This window comes from Ranitomeya variabilis, chromosome 1, assembly GCF_051348905.1.
Source record: "Ranitomeya variabilis isolate aRanVar5 chromosome 1, aRanVar5.hap1, whole genome shotgun sequence".
In the NCBI taxonomy this organism is placed as follows: domain Eukaryota; kingdom Metazoa; phylum Chordata; class Amphibia; order Anura; family Dendrobatidae; genus Ranitomeya; species Ranitomeya variabilis.
This window is the reverse complement of record NC_135232.1, coordinates 746,191,991-746,208,755: the sequence shown is the minus strand read 5'-3', so window position 1 is coordinate 746,208,755 and position 16,765 is coordinate 746,191,991. Positions and strand designations below refer to the sequence as shown.

At 46.8% G+C, this 16,765-nt stretch overlaps 1 protein-coding gene across 1 annotated transcript in view; it reads left to right on the top strand.

Moving 5' to 3' along the window:
• GCH1 (GTP cyclohydrolase 1) overlaps positions 1-7,321 on the top strand; it is a 60,821-nt gene extending 53,500 nt beyond the window's left edge. The window contains exons 4-6 of the mRNA XM_077269901.1: positions 2,517-2,548; positions 6,093-6,177; positions 6,286-7,321. Of these exons, the coding sequence (XP_077126016.1) occupies positions 2,517-2,548; positions 6,093-6,177; positions 6,286-6,412 (244 nt within the window). The 3' untranslated portion in view covers positions 6,413-7,321. The remainder of the gene's footprint in view (positions 1-2,516; positions 2,549-6,092; positions 6,178-6,285) is intronic.
• The last annotated feature ends 9,444 nt before the right edge of the window (positions 7,322-16,765 follow it).

Here is a 16,765-nt window from a genome sequence, read left to right as displayed (position 1 = left end):
AAAAGAACCATGTATAAGCCCGCAGACAGCGTATACCCAAAAGGAGCAGCCGATTCAAAGAAAGGGAGCGAATGAAAGACATTCATTTAGGCCATGCGGGTGAACAGTGTTCAGCCGCCAGATCCATCTAGCTTCCAGTTGACTAAGACGTTTGGACAGATTGCCGCCACGTATATTAATCTTAATCCAATCTATGCCCCGTACTCTCAACAGGGCACTGTTGCAGTTGTGAAATAATTTAAAGTGGCGAGGAATGGTTTTTAGGGTGGCCAGTTCCGCATGGGTGGCTGCCGCCTCAATGCCCAAAACATGTTCCCTGATACGGACCTTAAGTTGTCTTGATGTCAATCCAATATATACAAGTCCACAAGGACACGTGGCATGATAGACCACGTATCTTGTTGTACATGTAATATACTGGTTAATTTTGTAGGTCCTAGTCCCATCAAAATTGGTAAACGTATCAGTGCGGTCCATGTTTGGGCAGGCGACACAACCACCACACGGAACACAGCCGACCCTCCTTGGAAATCTGTCCAAAAATCTTGTCTTTTGATAATTGTCATAATGACTGGAGACTAAAAGATCACCCAAGTTTTTGCCACGTCTATATGCAATAGACGGTCTATCGGGGATAATTTTGGCAAGAGTGGTATCCACTTTGAGTATAGGCCAAGCATTCAAAATAGCGGAATGAACCCTATTAGACTGGGAGTTGAAAGTGGTAACAAAACGTGTTACTTGCTTGGTGGAAGAAAACTGGAGTCGCGACTGGTTATAGAGAAGCTCCTGTCTATAGGATTACTTGGCCCTATAATATGCCTTCTTGAGCATACGTCGACTATATCCCCTGGATAGAAGGCGTTGTTTGAGTTCCTCCGCCCTATGTTCAATATCGGCATCCGTAGAACAGATTCTACGGATACGGAGGAACTTGCCTGTGGGGACCGATTTAATCATATGCCTCGGGTGTCCAGATGTGGCATGAAGAAGGGTATTAGTAGATGTTGCTTTTCTAAAGACATCTGTCTGTAGCATGCCTGACGAGTCCCTCCTTATGGTCACATCTAGGAAGTCCAGTGCCACTTTACTTGAACTGAACGTCAAGTGAATGTTGCGGTCGTTATTGTTTAACATATCAATGAATTGCGCAAGGTCGAACGGAGTGCCCTGCCAGACAAAGAAGATATCGTCAATGTAGCGTGTCCAAAATTGGACACGCTCGATTGACCCCAATTTGTCGGACAGGAAGAGGTCCCTCTCCCACAACCCCAGGAAGAGACCGGCATACGACGGCGCAAAGGCCGCCCCCATGGCGGTCCCCTGGAGCTGAAGGTAGAAGCACCCCTTGAATTATATTACATTCAGCAGACACCACAGCATAGATCCTCATGAGTGGGGCTAAGCCATGTTATTTCTACAGATGTACTTTAATATTAGCAAACAGGACGCGATTGAACATCAGGATTTGAGAGAAGTGTAAAGGTACCTTCACACGAAACGACTTTGTAACGATATCGCTAGCGATCCATGACGTTGCAGCGTCCTCGCTAGCGATATCCTTTAGTTTGACACGCAGCAGCGATCAGGATCCTGCTGTGATGTCGCTGAATAAAGTTCAGAACTTTATTTGGTCTTCCGATCGCCGTGTATCGTTGTGTTTGACAGCAAAAGCAACGATACCAGCGATATTTTACACTGGTAACCAGGGTAAACATCAGGTTACTAAGCGCAGGGCCGCGCTTAGTAACCCGATGTTTACCCTGGTTACCAGTGTAAAATGTAAAAAAAACAAACAGTACATACTTACATTCGCATCCCCGCCGTCTGCTTCCCACACTGACTGAGCGCCGCAAAGTGAAAGCACAGCACAGCGGTGACGTCACCGCTGTGCCCTGCTACTGCCGGCGCTCAGTCAGTCAGTCAGTGCAGGAAGCGGATGCCGGGGGACGCGAATGTAAGTATGTACTGTTTGTTTTTTTTACATTTTACGCTGGTAACCAGGGTAAACATTGGGTTACTAAGCGCGGCCCTGCGCTTAGCAACCCGATGTTTACCCTGGTTACCCGGGGACCTCGGCATCGTTAGTCGCTGGAGAGCGGTCTGTGTGACAGCTCTCCAGCGATCAAACAGCGACGCTGCAGCGATCGGCATTGTTGTCGCTATCGCTGCAGCGTCGTTTCGTGTGAAGGTACCTTAAGTGCTGGAAAGGTTTGTGCAGCACTATTGGGTGCTATTGTGAGAAAACTGGCCTGTGGTTCAACTAAAGGTAGAAAAATTAGATTCAAAATAGTCACCAAGTATTGTGACAAATTATATTCTGTCACTTCTATTCACAGATTGTGTGGTATTGCAACTCTATTGGAGTGATTAGTACTGAGCTGCAGTACCACACACAACCTGTGGACAGGGGTGGTGCTGTTCTTTGAAGAAAGCAGCTATGTTTTTCTAATCCTGTGTAAGCTCTTTGTGTTTATGCACAGCAATATACATGAATTGTCTTTGTTTTTCTTAAGGATCGTGGAGATTTACAGCAGACGACTACAAGGTAGGGAACCCAAGACTGGATCCTGACGTCTGTGACACTGGTTATAAACAATCAGAGGTCGGCGGAGAGCACATAGTCAGCGAGTCACACAGCAGCTTCTTAGAAAGGGCACGATTATTCCTAGCAGTGATGTGAGCGCCCTTTATAGAGATAATAATTGTTCTGACAACTGCACCTGACAAGTTCTCAGGGGTGACCAGAAGTTGGAGATGACTTATAACATTAGATTCCAGATTACAAAACAGCCGCCAGGTAAATGTTGAAAGGCTTTGTGCTATTACTGACCCCTTGTTTCTCCAAGTACTGAAAAGATCCAGCAAAAGTGCAAAATTTAAAGAAAATATCCACCACATTTTCCTTATATTTCTGGTAATTTTTTTTTATTTTTTACGCAAATCATCAAATCCTATTCATAGACAGAGGTAAATAACATAATTCTGTGAACCTGCAGCCACCACTAGAGGTAGCAAACGAGTTTACTGCAGAGTGTTTTTATAGAGTTCTGTATGAACTATGTATCTAGTGGCATAAGACTTGTTAATTGTTATATCTTTGTCTATGCAGAGGATTTGTAACACGGCAACAGAATAAACGGGCATCGAGAAAACTTGTATTCAGTTCCCATGGGTGTTGATAAACTGAGTCATGTTCCCAGGCTCTCAATGGAAATCCTTTAGCTTTCTCTCTAAGGTCAATAGGGGATCGGTGGTGGCCTGCTGAGCTTGGAGAAATCTGTTCTTTTTTTTAATTATTATTTAAATAATCTAAAAGCTAAAACAGTCATAGCAAGCCCACAAAAGAAAAAGTAAAAATTTAGCTTTCTCTCTTATCATGCAAAGTGACTGACAGCTGCTATCTGTATACAAAATTATAAAGGGAATGAAGCAGCGGTTACAGGCACTCTCTGCATGGGCGATGTGAAGCAGCGATTGCAGGCACTCTCTGTGTGGGCGGGGTGAAGCAGCAGTTGCAGGCTCTCTCTCTGCATGGGCGATGTGAAGCAGCGGTTACAGGCTCTCTCTCTGCATGGGCGATGTGAAGCAGGGGTTGCAGGCACTCTCTGTGTGGTTGGGGTGAAGCAGCAGTTGCAGGCCCTCTGTCTGCATGGGCGATGTGAAGCAGCGGTTGCAGGCACTCTGTGTGGGCGGGGTGAAGCAGCAGTTGCAGGCTCTCTCTCTGCATGGGCGATGTGAAGCAGCGGTTGCAGGCACTCTGTGTGGGCGGGGTGAAGCAGCAGTTGCAGGCTCTCTCTCTGCATGGGCGATGTGAAGCAACGATTGCAGGCACTCTCTGTGTGGGCGGGGTGAAGCAGCAGTTGCAGGCTCTCTCTGCATGAATGGGTGAAGCAGAAACTGCAGGCCCTTTCTCTTTGTGGGCAGGGCAAAGAAGGACTGTCAGGCTCTTTCTGTGTGGTGAGGGAGAAGCAAAATCTACAGGATCTCTCTCTGTGTTGATGTCAAGAAGCAAGACCAATAGATTTTCTGCATGGGCAGGGTGAAGCAGCAGTTGCAGACTCTCTCTTTGTGAGCGGGGTGAAGCAGCAGTTCAGACTCTCTGTAGGTGGGGTGAAGCAGTGGTTGCAGTCTGTCTGATGGGCAGGGTAATGCAGAAACTGCAGGCAACTTCTGCTTCAAGAGGCATAGGTTCTCTACATGGGCAGGGTGAAGCAGGAATTGCAGGTACTCTCTGTGGGGGCAGGGTGAAGCAGGAGTTGCAGGCTCTCTGCATGGGGGGGTGAAGCAGCAGTTGCAGGCACTCTCTGTGTGGGTGGGGTGAAGAAGGAGTGGCAGGCTCTCTCTATGCATGGGCGGGGTGAAGCAGGAGTTGCAGGCTCTCTCTGCATGGTCGGGGTGAAGCAGCAGTTGCAGGCTCTCTGTGTGGGCGAGGTGAAGCAGGAGTTACAGGTGCTCTCTGTGTGGGTGGGGTGAAGCAGGAGTTGCAGGCTCTCTCTGCATGGGTGAGGTGAAGCAGCAGTTGCAGGCTCTCTGTGTGGGCGAGGTGCAGCAGGAGTTACAGGTGCTCTCTGTGTGGGTGGGGTGAAGCAGGAGTTGCAGGCTCTCTCTGCATGGGTGAGGTGAAGCAGCGGTTGCAGGCTCTGTGTGAGCAAGGTGAAACAGTGGTTGCAGGCTTTTTCTGTGTGGGTGGGGTGAAGCAGCAGTTTCAGGCTCTCTCTGTGTGGGCAGGGTGAAGCAGGAGTTGCAGGCTCTCTCTGTGTGAGCAGGGTGAAGCAGGAGTTGCAGGCTCTTTCTCTACATGGGCGGGGTGTGGCAGGAGTTGCAGACTCTGCATGGGTGGCGTGAAGCAGGAGTTCCAGACTCTCTGCATGGGTGGGGTGAAGCAGGAGTTGCAGGCTCTCTTTGTATGGGCCAGGGTGAAGCAGCGGTTGCATGTGCTTTCTGGGTGGGGTGAAGCAGGAGTTGCAGGCTCTCTCTGTGTGGGCGGAGTTAAGGAACGGTTGCAGGCTCTCTTTGTGTGGGCGGGGTGAAGCAGCGGTTGCAGGATCTCTGTATGGGTGAGGTGAAGCAGCAGTTGCAGATTTTCTCTGTGTGGGCAGGGTGAAGAAGCAGTTGCAGACTCTGTATGGGCAGGGTGAAGCACCAGTTGCAGGGTTTCCCTCTGTGTGGGCAGGGTAAAGAAGGACTCTCAGGCTCTTTGTGCCTGGTGAGGGAGAAGCAAAAGTACAGGATCTCTCTCAGTGTTGGCATGAAGCAAGGCCCATAGGTTTTCTGCATGGGCGGGGTGTAGCAGCAGTTGCAGGCTCTCTCTGTGTGAGCAGGGTGAAGCAGGAGTTGCAGGCTCTTTCTCTACACGGGCGGGGTGTGCCAGGAGTGGCAGACTCTGCATGTGCGGCGTGAAGTAGGATTTGCAGACTCTCTGCATGGGTGGGGTGATGCAGGAGTTGCAGGCTCTCTTTGTATGGGCCAGGGTGAAGCAGCGGTTGCATGTGCTTTCTGGGTGGGGTGAAGCAGGAGTTCCAGGCTCTCTCTGTGTGGGCGGAGTTAAGCATCGGTTGCAGGCTCTCTTTGTGTGGACGGGGTGAAGCAGCGGTTGCAGGATCTCTGTATGGGCGAGGTGAAGCAGCGGTTGCAGATTTTCTCTGTGTAGGCAGGGTGAAGCAGCAGTTGCAGACTCTATATGGGCATGGTGAAGCAGCAGTTGCAGGGTTTCCCTCTGTGTGGGCAGGGTAAAGAAGGACTCTCAGGCTCTTTCTGCATGGTGAGGGAGAAGCAAAAGTACAGGATCTCTCAGTGTTGGCATGAAGCAAGGCCCATAGGTTTTCTGCATGGGCGGGGTGAAGCAGGAGTTGCAGGTTCTCTCTGTGTAGGCGGGGTGAAGCAGCAGTTGCAGGCTCTCTCTGCATGGGTGGGGTGAAGCTGCGGTTGCAGGTACTCTCTGTGGGAAGCATGAATCAGCAGTTGCAGTCTGCATGGGCGGGCTGAAGCAGAGATTGCAGGCAACTCCTGCAGGACTCGCAAGCTTTGTCAGGTAGACAGTTTCTTCTTTGAACCTCATAACGTTACAGAGTTTTTTGTTCTTTTCACAGTTCAAGAACGCCTCACAAAACAGATCGCCATTGCAATTACAGAAGCCTTGCAGCCTGCCGGGGTGGGAGTGGTGGTTGAAGCTACGTATGTCTACTTATAATGACATAAAAACCTGAATATAAACTGAGTGGGGGAGGACGGACAAGAGGGTGTTGTCATAGGAGCTAATGTGTCTCTCTTTGCTCGTCACAGGCACATGTGTATGGTCATGAGAGGGGTTCAGAAGATGAACAGCAAAACAGTGACGAGCACCATGCTTGGCGTATTCCGAGAGGACCCCAAAACTAGAGAAGAGTTCTTGACCCTCATCAAGAGCTGATCCTAGTGCCAAAACGTCTACAGAGAATTTGCTGCTGCCTGGATCTGTCCCTCGATGTGTATGTGTCTCTCTGGTTCAGATGTCTTTGTCTCTTGTGTAGGAATTTGCATTCTCTGGCGACCCTCTTGTGTCATATTTTGCGGTCTCAGTGCATGAAGGGTGGACAGGAAATGGGGCAGCAAAAGGCACAACCTCATCCATTAATACGTTCTTCATTAACCATGTATTATCAAACTTATCAGCACTTTTGGAATGGTACAGAATGGGGCTTTGTTGTCAAAAACCTGTCATGGAAGGATCACCTGCAGCCACAGCTATCGGTCAATACAGAAGACACACAGATGATTGACAGCAGTTTCCAATCGGTGGCTTTTGAACTGCTGCAAAACTGCAATGCCCAGCATGTCAGGAGTTGCAGTTTTGCAACATCTGAAGACCAATGGTGTGGCAACTACTGACTGTCCTCCACCAAGAGCCTGCTTGTCAGCAGAATAATGAGAGTAGGTTGCCCATTTATCACCCTCATCTATTAAATGGGGCGTAAAACAGCTGCTAAGAGCGTCTGTCACTCTGCAGGATTAGACCTGTGCATGCATTGAATAAATAGCCTATTCATGGAAAGTGTGTAGCGCTCCGTTATCCCCGAGGAGGCGGTGTGGGGAAACATAACCCTTACTGGCAGGTTTACTCACAAATTACAGTTAAATGCTAGGTGTCTAAGCAGCAACCCTCCAGGGATCAGCTTATTATTGGAAGACCCTGCTACTAAAAAAGTACCGTAATTATTTATAGTGTACAACCCCTTTAAGACAGTATTTCCTTAAAGTGTTTTTATTTGTCTGTTTAGGATTTTCATATATTTTACTATACTTTTTATATCCAGCTGCAATACATTCTGATTATATCATTATTTGCTTTTCCCTTTTCTACATTTATTTATATATTTTGGAGAGATCAGGTTGTAGGACCCATCTACTTTGAGGCTTCCCCCCAACTCTGATGTGTAATTGTATACTGCCCCGAATGTGACGGTTGCTGGCTGCTTTCCTTACACACATAGGCGGAGCCATTACATTACAAACCCCTCCTACTGGACTTTCTATTGGAATGGGAGGAGCATGTCTATGTGGAGAAGTAATAGTGCCATCTACTGGTATCTAGTAAAATTACTAGCATCCCCGAAGTACAAGTAAACATCAGATATTTCCAATGATTCCATCACAAGCGAACTTTCAGTGTTGAGAGGAGTTGCCGTGCTTATCAGTAATTAAATGGTCTACATGATATACATGATTATATATATATATACACAGGGTGGTCCAAAAGTAGGTGGACAGAAAATACTAACATTTATTTTGATTTATATCTAAAATTATATTCACTAACACAAGCATAACATTGACAATTACATTTTATTCTGAACAGTAAGGGTATGTGTCCACGTTCAGGAAACGCTGCGTGTTTGACGCTGCGTGGGGCCGCAGCGTCAAACACGCAGTGTCCAGATGTTCCAGCATAGTGGAGGGGATTTTATGAAATCCCATCTCCACTATGCGTGGTAACACGCATCCGTCGGCCCTGCGACTCCGGACATGCTGTGCGTCTTTTAAGATCGCAGCATGTCCGTGTTCCTTGCGACGACGCTGCGCCGCCACAAGGAATAACACAGGGCCCTATGCGTGGGGTGAGATGATCCCGGATGTGTGCAATGAACACATCCGGCATCATCGCGTCCCAGAAGGGGGCGGGGCTTAACGCCAAGCGGGTTTGCCGCTCCGACGAAACCGACGGCCATCCTGATCGTGGACACGTACCCTAATACAAAAGCCCTTACATTTTATCAACACAGGTGCTCAAACTGTTTTCCATCACAACTTGCACAGCTTTGAAGTCTGCCTCTTACGCTTTGACAAACATTTTTGCACAAGTCTCTTTGGGTATTAATTGTTTGAAATGCATCTCTTATGTAATTTTTCAAATCACTGACACTTTTTGGTTTTCCACTATAAACTTTGTCCTTGAGTACTCCCCAAAAGAAAAAATCCATTGGGGTCAAGTCTGGTGAACGTGCCGGCCAATCAAGTGGGCCTCTTCGGCCAATCCATTTATTATAACCCTATTACACATACTGTCCACCTACTTTTGGACCACCCTGTGTATATATATATATATATATATATATATATATATATATATATATATATATATATATATATATATATATATATATATATCTCCAGTCCTCATTCTCTCCACTGCTTCTCCACCAAATCAGCACATGCTGCCTTTTACCTACGGAAAGTGAGAAGAGGCCGAGGAGGAGAGCTTGGTGTCTGTACTGTTACAATGTGTGATACGTGCTTGTGGTTAACATTCTGCAGATGTCTGTCAGTATATGTCTTGTTTGGGATCAAAATCATTTCCCCCAACAGAAACCCTGCATATAGCAAGTGTACCCGGCAGGACAGCACTTTCTGTATTAGGATGTGCATGCCTCTTTAAGGGATTTAAGAAACAAGCTCCATTTTTTAAGGTGGCATAAATTGTATAATATCAGTGATCCTGTACAATAAATAGCTATGAGAACACCATATTGCTGTGGTATATGTGATCAGATATAAGGGATCCAGTACTGTATATAGCTATAATATATGTGATCCGCTACAATATATTATATTAAAAATTACACTGGCGCTAAAACTACAAATGTATGCTACACAAGTGCTGCCGGTATCTCAAACGGATATAGTGCCCAATCCGATAGAAAAAACAAGAAACCAGTATAAAAACGAATAGAGATGCCGCGCTACAAGTGGCTAAAACTAGACCGTGTCCGTGGTCCTATTATAACATGTAAAAAACTCCTCTGTATACGTATTACTCCTATTAATGGCTAGAACAGCCAAGCCTAAATGAAACTAGCACAGTGTTAACACAATAGCCGATAACACCTACTGTATGTGGATCGTTGGACGGCTGGACTGCTTGCTTGAAATTCGGGTGTCAGATCTTCCCACATAGGTGTCCGCTCTGTTCCGAGGCAGTTCACGTCCTTTCGGAAGGTGAGTGTGCAGATATCAGCGTGAGCCGATGTCGGTGGCTGCGGGTGCTGCCGGTGGAGACCGCGAGTGCTACGTGTAGTGCCAGAGACGTCCCGGCCGGAGGCGTCCCTGGATACACGGCCTCGGCCTGTACTTTATCTAGCTACATGGGATCCGGCACTGTATCTACAGTAGCTACATGGGATCCAGCACTGTATCTAGCTACATGGGATCCGTCACTGTATCTAGCAACATGTGATCCGGCACTGTATCTAGCTACATGGGATCCGGCACTGTATCTAGCTACATGGGATCCGGCACTGTATCTAGCTACATGTACATATACGACACTGTATCTAGCTACATGTGATCCTGTACTGTATCTAGCTACATGGGATCCAGCACTATATCTAGCTACATGGGATCCAGCATTGTATCTAGCTACATGTGATCCTGTACTGTATATAGCTACATGTACATATATAGCTACATGTACATATACGGCACTGTATATAGCTACATGTGATCCGGCACTGTATCTAGCTACATGTGATCCTGTACTGTATCTAGCTACATGGGATCCGGCACTGTATCTACAGTAGCTACATGGGATCCAGCACTGTATCTAGCTACATGGGATCCGGCACTGTATCTAGCTACATGGGATCCGTCACTGTATCTAGCAACATGTGATCCGGCACTGTATCTAGCTACATGGGATCCGGCACTGTATCTAGCTACATGTACATATACGACACTGTATATAGCTACATGTGATCCTGTACTGTATCTAGCTACATGGGATCCGGCACTATATCTAGCTACATGGGATCCAGCATTGTATCTAGCTACATGGGATCCGGCACTGTATCTAGCTACATGGGATCCGGCACTGTATCTAGCTACATGTGATCCTGTACTGTATATAGCTACATGTGATCTGGCCCTGTATCTAGCTACATGTGATCCGTTACTGTATCTAGCTACATGTGATCCTGTACTGTATCTAGCTACATGTGATCCTGTACTGTATCTAGCTACATGTGATCCTGTACTGTATCTAGCTACATGTGATCCGGCACTGTATCTAGCTACATGTGATCCTGTACTGTATCTAGCTACATGTGATCCGGCATTGTATCTAGCTACATGTGATCCTGTACTTTATCTAGCTACATGGGATCCGGCACTGTATCTACAGTAGCTACATGGGATCTGGCACTGTATCTACAGTAGCTACATGGGATCCGGCACTGTATCTAGCTACATGTGATCCTGTACTGTATATAGCTACATGTACATATATGGCACTGTATATAGCTACATGTGATCCGGCACTGTATCTAGCTACATGTGATCCTGTACTGTATCTAGCTACATGTGATCCGGCACTGTATCTAGCTACATGTGATCCTGTACTTTATCTAGCTACATGGGATCCGGCACTGTATCTACAGTAGCTACATGGGATCCGGCACTGTATCTACAGTAGCTACATGGGATCCGGCACTGTATCTAGCTACATGTGATCCTGTACTGTATATAGCTACATGTACATATATAGCTACATGTACATATACGGCACTGTATATAGCTACATGTGATCCGGCACTGTATCTAGCTACATGTGATCCGGCACTGTATCTAGCTACATGTGATCCTGTACTGTATCTAGCTACATGGGATCCGGCACTGTATCTACAGTAGCTACATGGGATCCGGGACTGTATCTAGCTACATGGGATCCGGCACTGTATCTAGCTACATGGGATCCGTCACTGTATCTAGCTACATGGGATCCGGCACTGTATCTAGCAACATGTGATCCGGCACTGTATCTAGCAACATGTGATCCGGCACTGTATCTAGCTACATGTACATATACGACAGTATTTCAGATAAGTATGTGGATCTTGTAATATACAGTTCATGCATGAGATGTTAATCCGTGAAAATAGCACTGTATAGGACAAGAGAAGTGTGAAGGAATACAGTTGGGAAGTCACAGACAGACGTAACTAAAAGTGTTGCATACACCAGAAAATAAGTATTGCAAAAAAAAAAAAAAACAAGCTGCCTGTGTGATTTCAGCCTTACAGATCTCATATATTCACATTATGACATCCAATAGAGATGGGCATAGAATTTTACAGTCGTGTTGGTGGCTGCCGGAGCTGAGTCCTCAGAGCCGTTACCTTCCTGTTGGATCTGCAGCCCCTCTTCTGATTAGTGTGGCACAAAGTCATCAGTGCGAGGACAGGGGGAAGCCCCAATATATTCTGATCTCACAGTGACGTAGACATACACAGTAACATTTATTTATTATGCTTTTGCTTATATAGCGCCATTAATTCCGCAGCGCTTTACAGACATCATCATCACTGTCCCCATTGGGGCTCACAGTCTGCATTCCCAAGTGTGGGATGAAACCGGAGAACCCAGAGGAAACCCACACAGACACGGGAGAACATACGTACTCCTTGCAGATGTCGTCCTTAGTGGGATTTGAACCCAGGACCCCAGTGCTAACCACTGAGCCACTGTGCTGGGCCGTAGCCACCTCCATCTATGAAAATAGCAATTATTTTTCATTCATTCACAATATACTTTCACTTCTATAACGCTTTAACTAGAGTTTTCTTCATTGGTCCATTAGAAACTTTCATTACAAGTGATTTCCTTCCTTGCATCAACTAGAGAGTAATGCATAACGCCATTTACAAAGTCCAGCATCCTGCTGATGGGGGATGTGATCTCTCTGCAGCTGCCCCTGTACACCCTGTCATGATCTCTGCAGGCAGAGATCATAGCAAGCCTATAGAGGGACAAGCTCTCGGAAGATGGAACTATACTGACCATGAACTAAGCCTGCCGCGCAACTAGAAATAGCCAGGTAGCATTTCCTATTTATTGCTAGATGCCCAGCTCTGGCCTAAGACCTAAATAGCTAGCAGAGGGAAATATAAGACCTGGCTCACCTCTAGAGAAATATTCCAAAGAAGACAGTAGCCCCCCACATATAATGACGGTGAGTTCAGATGAAACAACAAACGCAGCAGGAAAATAGTCTTAGCAAATTTGAGGTCCGCTTACTAGATAGCAGAAGACAGATAGTATACTTTCATGGTCAGCAGAAAAACACTAACAAAACACCATCCAGAGATTACCTTAAACTCTGGCATTAACTCATAACACCAGAGTAGCAATCCCTGATCAACGAGAGCTTTCCAGACACAGTAACAAAACTTCAGCTGTGAACTGGAACAAATAGGCAAAACGAAACATGGACAAAAGTCCAACTTATCTAGTAGTTGTCAGAAGCAGGAACAAGCACTGAGAGGCATCAGATAACATTGTTGACCGGCAAGAAACCACCAGAGAAATGAGCTTAAATAGCGACACCCACTACTGATGGAAACAGGTGAAACAGGAAAGAGGATGACAAGTCCAATTCCACAAGCGGCCACCGGGGGAGCCCAGAATCCAAATTCACAACAGTACCCCCCCCTCAAGGAGGGGGCACCGAACCCTCACCAGATCCACCAGGGCGACCAGGATGAGCCCTATGGAAGGCACGAACAAGATCAGAAGCATGAACATCAGATGCATTGACCCAAGAATTATCCTCCTGGCCGTAACCCTTCCAATTGACCAGATACTGGAGTCTCCGTCTGGAAACACGAGAGTCCAAAATTTTCTCCACAACGTACTCCAACTCACCCTCAACCAACACCGGAGCAGGAGGCTCAACTGAAGGTACAACAGGTACCTCATACCTGCGCAATAACGACCGATGAAAAACGTTATGAATGGAAAAGGACGCAGGGAGGTCCAAACGGAAAGAAACAGGATTAAGAATCTCCAATATACTATAAGGGCCGATGAACCGAGGTTTAAACTTAGGAGAAGAGACCCTCATAGGGACAAAACGAGAAGACAACCACACCAAATCTCCAACACAAAGCCGAGAACCAACACGACGATGACGGTTGGCAAAACGCTGAGTCTTCTCCTGGGACAACTTCAAATTGTCCATAACCTGCCCCCAGATGTGATGCAATCTCTCCACCACCGCATCCACTCCAGGACAATCCGAGGATTCCACCTGACCGGAGGAAAATCGAGGGTGAAACCCCGAATTACAGAAAAACGGGGACACCAAGGTGGAAGAGCTGGCCCGATTATTGAGGGCGAACTCTGCCAATGGCAAAAAAGCAACCCAATCATCCTGGTCAGCAGAGACAAAACACCTCAGATATGTCTCCAGGGTCTGATTAGTCCGCTCGGTCTGGCCATTAGTCTGAGGGTGAAAAGCAGATGAAAAAGACAAATCTATGCCCATCCTAGCACAGAATGCCCGCCAAAATCTAGACACAAATTGGGTACCTCTGTCAGAAACAATATTCTCAGGAATACCGTGCAATCGGACAACATTCTGAAAAAACAGAGGAACCAACTCAGAAGAAGAAGGCAACTTGGGCAGAGGAACCAAATGGACCATTTTAGAGAAACGGTCACAGACCACCCAGATGACAGACATCTTCTGGGAAACAGGCAGATCTGAAATAAAATCCATCGAGATGTGTGTCCAAGGCCTCTTAGGAATAGGCAAGGGCAACAGCAGTCCGCTAGCCCGAGAACTACAAGACTTGGCCCGAGCACAAATGTCACATGACTGCACAAAGACTCGCACATCTCGTGACAGGGAAGGCCACCAGAAGGATCTTGCCACCAAATCCCTGGTACCAAAAATTCCGGGATGACCTGCCAATGCAGAAGAATGTACCTCAGAGATGACTCTACTGGTCCAATCATCCGGAACAAACAGTCTATCAGGCGGACAACGATCCGGTCTATCCGCCTGAAACTCTTGCAAGGACCGCCGCAGATCAGGAGAAACGGCCGACAAAATTACTCCCTCCCTAAGGATACCTGTGGGTTCAGCATTACCAGGAGAGTCCGGGTCAAAACTCCTAGAAAGGGCATCTGCCTTAACATTCTTAGAACCCGGTAGGTATGACACCACAAAATTAAAGCGAGAAAAAAATAAAGACCAGCGCGCCTGTCTAGGATTCAGGCGCCTGGCAGTCTCAAGATAAATCAAATTTTTGTGGTCAGTCAATACCACCACCCGATGCTTAGCCCCCTCTAGCCAATGGCGCCACTCCTCAAACGCCCACTTCATGGCCAAAAGCTCCCTATTCCCAACATCATAATTCCGCTCTGCGGGCGAAAATTTGCGAGAAAAGAAGGCACAAGGCCTAATGACGGAGCAGTCGGAACCTTTCTGCGACAACACTGCCCCAGCTCCGATCTCCGAAGCGTCAACCTCAACCTGAAAAGGCAGATTCACATCAGGCTGACGTAACACAGGGGCAGAGGCAAAACGGTGCTTAAGCTCCTGAAAGGCCTCTACAGCATGAGGGGACCAATTAGCAACATCAGCGCCATGTCTGGTCAAATCAGTCAGTGGTTTAACGACATCCGAAAAACCAGCAATAAATCGGCGGTAAAAGTTGGCAAAGCCCAAAAATCTCTGAAGACCCTTAAGAGAGGAGGGCTGAGTCCAGTCACAAATAGCTTGCACCTTGACGGGATCCATCTCAATGGAAGAGGGAGAAAAAATATACCCCAAAAAGGAAATTTTCTGGACCCCAAAAACGCACTTAGACCCCTTCACACATAAAGAATTAGACCGCAGAACCTGAAAAACTCTCCTGACCTGCTGGACATGAGAGTCCCAGTCATCAGAAAAAATCAGAATATCATCCAGATATATTATCATAAATTTATCCAGAAAATCGCGGAAAATATCATGCATAAAAGACTGGAAAACTGAAGGGGCATTAGAAAGACCAAAAGGCATGACCAAATACTCAAAGTGGCCCTCGGGCGTATTAAATGCGGTCTTCCACTCATCCCCCTGCCTGATCCGCACCAAATTATACGCCCCACGAAGATCAATTTTAGAGAACCACTTAGCACCCTCTATACGAGCAAACAAATCAGTAAGCAATGGCAATGGGTATTGGTACTTAACAGTGATCTTATTCAGAAGCCGATAATCAATACATGGTCTCAAAGAGCCGTCCTTTTTTGAGACAAAGAAAAACCCAGCTCCCAAGGGAGAAGAAGATGGACGAATATGTCCCTTTTCCAAAGACTCCTTTATATATTCCCGCATAGCAGCATGTTCCGGCACAGACAGATTAAACAAACGACCCTTTGGATATTTGCAACCCGGTATCAAATCTATGGCACAATCGCACTCACGGTGCGGAGGTAACGACCCAAGCTTGGGTTCGTCAAAGACGTCTTGATAATCTGAGAGGAACTCAGGGACTTCAGAGGGAATGGACGACGAAATAGAAACCAAAGGTAAGTCCCCATGAATACCCTTACATCCCCAGCTCAACACAGACATTGCTCTCCAGTCCAAGACTGGATTGTGAGACTGCAACCATGGCAATCCCAGCACCAAATCGTCATGTAAATTATACAGCACCAGGAAACGAATAATCTCCTGGTGATCCGGATTGATACGCATGGTTACTTGTGTCCAGTATTGTGGTTTATTATTAGCCAATGGGGTGGAGTCAATCCCCTTCAGAGGAATAAGAGTCTCCAAAGGCTCTAAATCAAAACCACAACGATTGGCAAAGGACCAATCCATAAGACTCAGAGCGGCGCCAGAGTCAACATAGGCGTCCGTGGCAATGGATGACAAAGAGCAAATCAGGGTTACAGACAAAATAAACTTAGACTGAATGGTGCCAATGGAAACAGACTTATCAAGCTTCTTTGTACGCCTAGAGCATGCTGATATAACATGAGTAGAATCCCCACAATAGAAGCACAATCCATTCTTCCGTCTAAAATTCTGTCGCTCGCTCCTGGACAGAATTCTATCACACTGCATACTTTCTGGCGTCTTTTCCATAGACACCGCCAGATGGTGCACCGGTTTGCGCTCCCGCAGACGCCTATCAATCTGAATAGCCATTGTCATGGACTCATTCAGACCTGCAGGCACAGGGAACCCCACCATAACATCCTTAACGGCATCAGAGAGACCTTCTCTGAAAGTCGCCGCCAAGGCGCACTCATTCCACTGAGTAAGCACAGACCATTTACGGAACCTTTGGCAGTAAACCTCAGCTTCGTCTTGCCCCTGAGATAGTGCCATCAAAGTTTTTTCTGCCTGAAGTTCCAAATGAGGTTCCTCATAAAGCAAGCCCAAGGCCAGAAAAAACGCATCCACATCGCGCAACGCAGGATCCCCTGCTGGCAATGAGAAGGCCCAATCTTGAGG